The sequence below is a fragment of the Sardina pilchardus genome, chromosome 18 (genome assembly GCF_963854185.1).
Source record: "Sardina pilchardus chromosome 18, fSarPil1.1, whole genome shotgun sequence".
Lineage (NCBI taxonomy): Eukaryota > Metazoa > Chordata > Actinopteri > Clupeiformes > Clupeidae > Sardina > Sardina pilchardus.
This window is the reverse complement of record NC_085011.1, coordinates 19,006,893-19,015,333: the sequence shown is the minus strand read 5'-3', so window position 1 is coordinate 19,015,333 and position 8,441 is coordinate 19,006,893. Positions and strand designations below refer to the sequence as shown.

Sequence of the window (8,441 nt, the reverse complement as noted above, 5' to 3'; positions counted from 1 at the left end):
CACTCACGCACATCAGCATGGACATGTTGAATATAAACTCCCATCTACACTTGTACTTGTATCAACTAGCCGGAGGCTGCATCTCCCCCTCTGTGGAGCCAGCATCGTAGAGTGTATCAGACTTGTCTCCAGGCCTGCTCATGTTGTTTTTTCTGGCCTCGTAGACTGTTGAAAAGCTACAGAGCGTTTTTGCCTGCTTTGTCATTCGGTGCAAGCCATCACATAAGCATGTCAAACTCCGGTTATGTCTTATGTCAAGTCAAGACAGTATGTTGGTTTGTTGGACCAGGTGACCTTGGTGGCATTGTGTCATTGTGCTGAAGTCAGTTTGACTCAGAGTTTTTTTTTTAAAGTATTAGGTTATGTTGTAAGCTTGCATGTGTTATATGCAGACATGTGGAGCAAGTGTTGTTTCCAGTGCTTAGCTAGTGTCTTCCTCTTTCCTGTAGACAGTTTGTTCTGCTCTGAAAAATGAGTTTTCTTTAGAGACATTTTGGCATTTGTGAATAGCTTCTTGATGATTGTGCACCTGTGCTATTTGGGTCAGGAGTAAAATCACCAACTCACCGTTTCTTCTTTTTATCCTCTCTTTTTTCCCTTTCTCTTTTTCTCTACCTGCGCAACCCCGTTCTCTCTCTTCCTCCTGTTCTCTTTCTAATGGGGTGCTGTCATCCCTCTATCCGTCTCTCTCTCTCTCTCTCTCTCTCTCTCTCTCTCTCTCTATCCCCCTCTTTCTTCACCTCCAAAACCCCACCGCTGGTTCCTGCGGAGCAGTCAGAAGCTGAGCTTTAAGGAGCGCGTGCGGATGGCCAGTCCGCGCGGCCAGAGCATCAAGAGCCGCCAGACGACGGTGAACGACCGGCGCTCGCCGGGCACCGACGTGGGCGTGGAGGGTACCAGCCCGGCCAAGGTGCAGAAGAGCTGGAGCTTCAACGACCGCACGCGCTTTCGCCCCTCGCTCCGTCTCAAGAGCCAGTCACGCACCGTGCCTGAAGGTGAGAGAGGGTTGAGGTGTGTGTGTGCGTGTGTGTGTGTGTGTGTGTGTGTGTCTATGCGTGTGTGTGTGTGTGTGTGTGGACATATTGGGGAATGTCGCCATTTGGTTGTATGGGTATGTGTATGCATTTTTTGGGGTAACTTGGTTTGTTCGTTTGTTGGTAAATGTGCAAGAATTGAGAGTGTGAACGTGTGTGAGCGTGTGTGCGTTCCTTCTACCACAGGCACTAACACAGTCCCTAGCCGATCTCACATCCATAAACTTTGCTTTTACATCTCTGTTGTAAGGCTCACAATGTCAATATCCAAACAGGACACATTTATTTTTCACAGAGCTGGCAAGGCGGGCCGGGCTGGGCTGTTTCTCAAAGCGAGCACAATAATCCCAAATGTGCCGCCCAAGCAGCATGTCACAGTTCAGTCTGCGGAGAATGTCACTCTCAGCCCTCGCTGGCTTCTCCCAGCGGTCTGTTTACGTCTGTGAGGCTGTTTGTTTTTGTTTGTGTTTGTTTATTGGTAGACTGGAGTGCTCTCGTGGGTTGTGCGTGTGTGTGTGTGTGTGTGTGTGTGTGTGTGTGTGTGTGTGTGTGCGCGTGTGTGTGCGCGTATGTGTGTGTGTGTGCGTGCGTGCGTGCGTGCGTGTGTGTGTGTGTGCGTGCGTGCGTGTGTGTGTGTGTGTGTGTGTGCGTGGCCTGGCCCTGTGGTAAACAGAGAGTAGCTCAGGGAGCATGTCTGGTCCCCAGGGTCTCACTGCCCCTTCACACCCTCACCCCACAACAAACACACACACACACACAGACACACGCACACACACACACACTGTTTCCTCTGCTCTCTATAAAGTCTCCACGCTTGCTGAGCAGGAGTTCAAGTACTGAAGGGGGGTGTGGCTATGGCCCCAAGGCACAAAACTTGACCTGTAAACATTTCTCCTCCTCGCCACTTTTAGAAGCACGGAGACGTGTGCTGTGACTATTTGTGATGACTGTCAGATATGAGGAGAAAAGTAATTGTGGCAGTTTAGAAGTGCTGTGTCAGATTGACTTTTTGACAACTGTTCTTTTTTTACAAACTCCTGTAGTTTGTAGCAGTGACAGTGCAGTATTTTCCTCGAGTCGCTCTCATGCCGACATACTGGCTCTTTTCCAGACATGGTCTGATGATGAAAGTCTGAAAGTGTAGCTCTTCATCGGTGATGCTGAAGATGAGGGCGAAGATGAAGATGCTGGTGTGACATGCTGGTGTGTCTGATATTATGAATGCACAGCAGCAATAGATGTGCAGATCCATCTCTATTCACCAGGGGCTTATAACACTGCATGTCTACTTTATCTTGTCAATATACGACACCATTAGCTTTGTATGGGTCACACCTTGCTCAGTAAAGGTACCGTCAGCGATTCTAGGTGATGTTACAATGTCACAACTCACCAATCCCCTCCTCATACAAGTCAAGTCAAGTCACTTTTATTTATATTTATATTTATTTTATTTATATATAGTGCAACCCAAAGTGCTCCACATACTAGACAATGACATACAGGACAAAAGATGGCGGACGGAGTGGTGTAGTTGCCAGTGTACCTGTGACACAAAGACACGACAAAGACATTTTTAAACAGGCCTTTAATTTCCCATCCCATCCCCTCCGTTTCTGTGATTGGCTGGAGGACAGGCTTGCTCCATTTTGTTTGTTTCCAGCTGACAGAGCCAGGGCTGTGTGTGAGGACCCGCTTTTTCTCATGGAACAGAGAGCTAGCAGGATTGCATTAGGAGATATTTGCTGAATATGACAAAAAGTGTTACGGCTTAGAAATCACTTAGAATCGCTGACGGCACCCCTTTCAGTAATAAAGTAATTAAGTGGTACGTCCCAACGTGACTGATTTACGAGGATCCCCTCCTTGTTCAAAAGAATGAGGAGTATGAAGCCAGTAGTAATTACTCCATGTACCTGGCTAATCGTCATGACGCCAGGGCCTGGCAGGTAGAGGCTATTGATTAAGTGGCACACAAGACAAGAACTACAAAAACTGCTGTAATGATTTTACGAAGTGGGCATTTTTTTTGTACCCTTAACCGGTCCGATAAGGCCACTGCTGCGGCCGCTACTCCGTGGGGGGAACGCCGACTCTGCCGGAGCGTTGTGAGAACGTCTCTTGCGGACGTCCAGCTGAGGGCAGGCTGCCGGGATGACCACACCAGCGTCGCGTTTCCCCGGGGGGGGGGGGGGGGGGGCTCGGCTCGTTGCGGGTCAGGATTGAGGATGACGCACGGCCCGGGCCCCTGGCCCAGGATCAGTCGGAGTGGCCCGGGAACGCAGCAGGGCTGGTGGGGGCGGTGGGTGACGCGGGGGCCCTGGGAGCAGCTGGGAGAGAGAAGAGTGGAGGTTAATCACACTCGAGAGGGCACATCGCTGCTGCGCTCGCTGACTCGGCAGAAACAGAGGCTTCCCCCCCGGGAGCTGTTGCATGCTGTCCTCACACACAGCCTCTCTCTCTCTCCCTCTCTGTGTGAGTGTGTGTGTGTGTGTGTGTGTGTGTGTGTACTGCTGTGTGTGTGTGTGTGTGCTGCTGCTGTGTGTGCGTGTGTGTTTCTGTGTGTGTGTGTGTGTGTGTGTGTGTGTGTGTGTGTGTGTGTGTGTGCTACTGTGTGTGTGTGTGTGTATGTGTGTGTTTTTGTGTGTGTTTCTCTGTGTGTGTGTGTGTGTGTGTGTGTCCTGCTGCTGTGTGTGTGTGTGTGTGTGTGTGTGTGTGTGTGTTTGTGCATGAGAATGTGAATGTGTTCGCATTTGTGCGTGTGTGTGTGTGGGTCTGTGTGTGCATGTGTGCATGTATGTGTGTGTGAGTGTGGATGTGTTTGCTTGCGTGTGTGTGTGTGTGTGCGCGCGTGTGTGTCTGTTTGTGTGTGTTTGTATAAGACAGTGTGAATGTGTTTGATTGTGTGTCTGTGTCTGTGTGTGTGTGTGTGTGTATGTGTGCATGCGTGCGTGTTTGTTTGTGTGCGGTGGAGTATTTTTTATTTTTTATGCATTATTACTGACACTGACTTGGCAGTATTTGCTGCTGCTGCTGCTGCTGAGAGTGGAGAAGAGAGTGAGGGTAAATATTTATCCACATATCTAATACTTCTGTTTATGTTTAGAAAGCTTTTAAATTACGGGCCAAGGGAGTAATCTGGGCCTCATCTCAGCGCAGTCACGTCCAGACGCCGCTGCTCTCAACCGACTGGACCACAACATTGCACGCTTACAGCCATCTATTCTGCTGAATGTGTGTGATGTTTTGTTAAACCACTATGTATGTGTGTGTGTGTGCGCGTGTGTGTGCGTGCGTGCGTGTGTGTGTTTTGCCCAGGGCACTGTAGCACCAGCCAGCCCAGAACTGTCATGGATTGTGTTCGTATTCTGTGTGTGTGTGTGTGTGTGTGTGTGTGTGTGTGAATGCTGTTTTGCTGTGCCTTGCAGGGCCTGGGAGCTTGTGTCTTCCCCACAACAACAAAGGCCATGAGCTGGAAAGGCTCGGACGCCACCGCAAGCGCGCGCATGTGTGTGTGAGCGTAAGCGTGAGCGTGAGGGGCGAGCGCGAGCGTGAGCTGGCTCTGATTGATGCCTCTGACAGTGGGCCCCCGAGGGCCCTATATCCTCCCGCGCGACATGCGGCCCTGTAGATCCAGCGGCCAGTCGTATATAATCCGCTATTGAAGGCGTAAGATGGAAAGCGCGGATGGGAGGGGAGGGGAGGGGAGGGGAGGGATGCTGGGGTCGGCTGGGGAAAAAAAGGCTTGACTCCGCAGTTCTGGGAGCTGCGCGCTCTCCCTCTGATGCTATTTCATTGGGCTGTCGTTTATCCATGCTTTACAACATACATGTCCCATTAGCAGTAAATCTCGGAGGGGGAGCGGCAGCGGGGGGAGGGGGGGGGGGTTCGAGTCGTCCAGCAGCTGGGGAGGGCAGGGAGATAGAGGCGGGCACGGGACCAGAGAATCAGTGGGTTCAGCAGAGCGGCAAAGTACAGTGTTCAGGAGAGGTGTGTGTGTGTGTGTGTGTGTGTGAGAGAGAGAGAGAGAGAGCGAGAGAGAGAGAAAGAGGAAAGTAGAGAAATGTGTACCTGTAGTTGAACATGCATGACGTGTGTGTGTCTGTACGTGTGCATGTGTGTGTGTGTGTGTGTGTGTGTGTGGTGTTCCTACCCACAGGCATTTTAGTTATTTCATGTCATAGCTTCACATTTAAGGATGAACTCCTTGCACTCCTTTGCTTTATTTTTTCCCTCCTCTGTGCGAATGTTTTATGTCCCCTCAGTTGCCTTCATTCCCTGTGTCTGTGGCACGCTTTCAGAAATAATACAGTGTTCACATACACACACACACACACACACACACAGGCGAACAGGAAATGAATTATTTTCAGGCTGCACATCAGAAGAGTGCAGTGTGTGTGTGTGTGTGTGTGTGTGTGTGTGTTTGTGAGTGACTGAGTAAGTGTGTGTGTGCGTCTAAGAGTCTGTGTGTGTGTGTGGGGTGTGTGTGTGTGACCCTTTGTTGTGAATAATGTTATATGTACAAGAACTGAATAGATTCAAACTGTGTGTGTGTGTGTGTGTGTGTGTGTGTGTGTATGTGTGTGTGTGTGTGTGTGTGTGTGTGTGTGTGTGTGTGTGTGAAAGTGTGTCTCTGTGTCTGTGTGTGTCTGTGTGTGTGTGTGTGTGTGTGTGTGTCTGTGTGTGTGTGTGTGTGTGTGTGTTTCCAAGTGTGTTTCTGTCTCTCATAAACGGCTCGTTGTCATCTTGAGGGGAGTCAGGGGAGAGTTTTATTTGAGACGGTTTGTTAGGCTGATTCAGTGTTTTATCGATCAGGCTGGTTGGCCATGTGAGTGTGCGTGCGTGTGTGTGTGTGTGTGTGTGTGTGGCTGAGCTCGTCTGGTCTGGTCTCCGGCTCCCTGCAGGCTCAGGGGCTTGTTAGGCAGCTCAGGCCAATCAGTAGGAAAGGTCCCTTCATTAGGCTGCTCCCAATGAGTCAAGCACTCTGATTATGCTCATGTCACCAAATATCTTATTCGCTCTCTCTTTCTTTCTCTCTCTCTCTATCTATCTCTCTTTCTTTCTCTCTTTCTCTCTCTATCTTCCTCGTTCTCCTTCTCTTTCTTTCTTTCTCTCATTTCTTTTCCATATCATCATTTCCATATCAATTCCTCTTTCGCTCACTCTGCATATCCCTCTCTATATGTCTTTATCATTTCTTCTCTCTCTCTCCCCCCTCTCCCCCTCGCTCTCTCTATTTCTCTCTCTCTCTCTCTCTCCCTCTCTCTCTCTCTCTCTCTCTCTCTCAGCAGACACTAACCCAGGAGCTGACGAGGCTGTGGATGAGCGGGGCTGCCACTGTGACGTGACAGTCGAGGACCTGTCCGCCCCTCTGAAGAGTGTCATCAGAGCTGTCAGGTGAGGACACTCATACTCAACCTCCCTCCACCACACACACACACACACACACACACACACACACACACACACACACACACACACACACACACACACACAATCTAACACACACAATCTAACACACACACTAACACACACACACACACACATACTCACACACACATACTCACACTCACACACACACACACACACACACACACACACACACACACACACACACACACACACACACACACACACATACACACACACACCACCACTCCATTCATGGACACTTATGGTTGCCATGACGAAGATAGGTGCAACACTTCACTTCAAATGAACACTCCTCTTCCCTTGGGTCCTCTCCATAGTCCATAGTCCAATTACAAACTAGCATTTTGATGTGCGTGAAGGGAAATAAATAGTAGCAAATAATGGCAGATTCTAATTTAGATGAATACATGCGTCATCATGTGTTGGGAAAACCATTGAATGAAATTACACACGTAGCCACGACTGTGTTGGGAAAACCATTGAATGAAATTACACACATAGCCACGACTGAGTTTGCCCTACAATACAATGTGTGAAGCTTCCCTACACATTTAAATGATTAAGAAAACCATGAGAACATACCATTAGAAGGTGTCCTTGAGGGTTGAGGTGTAGTATTAGGTTTAAGATAATAGCTTTCATGACCAATATGGAGCCCAGGAGTATTCCCATTAACCTGAGAGATTATGTTTTTAGTGAAACCTTGCCTATTTTCATTGGATTCACCCCATATGAAGTCACAGTGGGGACCTTCCTCCTCTCAGTTTTCAAGCCTCTGCCTCAGGCAGTCTCCCTCGTACTTGACAGACAGTCAGTGGGATAGTCAACAGCTATCTGTAATGTTATACAGTTCTGTATGTATGTACTATGGCTGACAGGGTGTACGTAAAACAAAAGACGCTGTGTGTCTTGGGCACCCACAATGCATAGATAAGCTCTTCATCCAGCTCACGCGGCTGTGCCAGACAAGGCTGTGAGGTGGAGCCCTGTTGTGGGAGTCTGATGTGTTTGTGTTAGGGGTGGGACACAAAAAGCCAGCCGCAGGGGGGCATATATGTCCTCAGGAGCGGTGCCTATCATCCCCCCCCTCTCTCGCCGTATTCTAACCCCCGCTTACTTCTGCGCTGGTCGCCCCAGGCCGTTGACCCCTGACCCCTCCTCACATAGGCCCTTGAGGTGACCCCGTCCACCGTGCGTGAGGAGTGCTCCTCTGTGGGGCGCTGGAGCCACCGGGGCGTTAGCCAATCCCTGCCCTCCCAGCGGGTGCTGCTTACTCCAAAAAAAAAGGCGGCAGTCTGCCGCCGGGCGCCCGCAGACGAAACGCGCCCTCGCCACGCGGGAGATGGCGCTGCTCGCGTTGGCCTGGTTGACCCCTCCGCACGTCACCAGGCCGGTCCGTTTACCACTGTCAATACCAGCAGCGCAGCGGTGGCTCGGCAGACAAACAGTAAGCTGACCCGATGACAATGTTGGCCCGGCTCCACAATAGTTACTCAGTAAACCGATGCCGGGCACTCAGAGACGTGGCGGGTAATTCATTGCGGCAGGACATTGTGTGAGGTTTGCACAGGTTTGTGGGAAAGCTTGTGAGATTGAAAGGACCTGCTGTGTGCTGCTTGTGAAGCCAGGGGTTGAAAGACGGTGCCATTTTTGGTTTGTCATCGCCCCCTATTGGTGAAATTAAACATTGAAGACAGTAACAAATGCACACCTAGAAATGTATTACCGTAAACACAATTCAAAAATGTAATTTTATAAAAGATGACTTGAGTAGATTAATGAAGTTAATATGATTTGATATAATTTAACATTGATGATTAATATTGTAACCAGAGAATAAGAGAGAAATGTGACATATCTGGCATATAATTATCCAACTAATATAGTGTTTGTGCACCTTGTGTAAAACACATTTTTTTCCTAAAAAAGATTATGACAGTAAAATATGATAAGACCTGTGGTCAGAGCAGG

The 8,441-nt window shown here is 49.4% G+C and overlaps 1 protein-coding gene across 1 annotated transcript in view; it reads left to right on the top strand.

Moving 5' to 3' along the window:
• kcnq5a (potassium voltage-gated channel, KQT-like subfamily, member 5a) overlaps positions 1 to 8,441 on the top strand; it is a 146,942-nt gene that overhangs the window by 131,951 nt on the left and 6,550 nt on the right. Inside the window, exons 10-11 of the mRNA XM_062519922.1 lie at positions 775 to 995; positions 6,326 to 6,434. Of these exons, the coding sequence (XP_062375906.1) occupies positions 775 to 995; positions 6,326 to 6,434 (330 nt within the window). The remainder of the gene's footprint in view (positions 1 to 774; positions 996 to 6,325; positions 6,435 to 8,441) is intronic.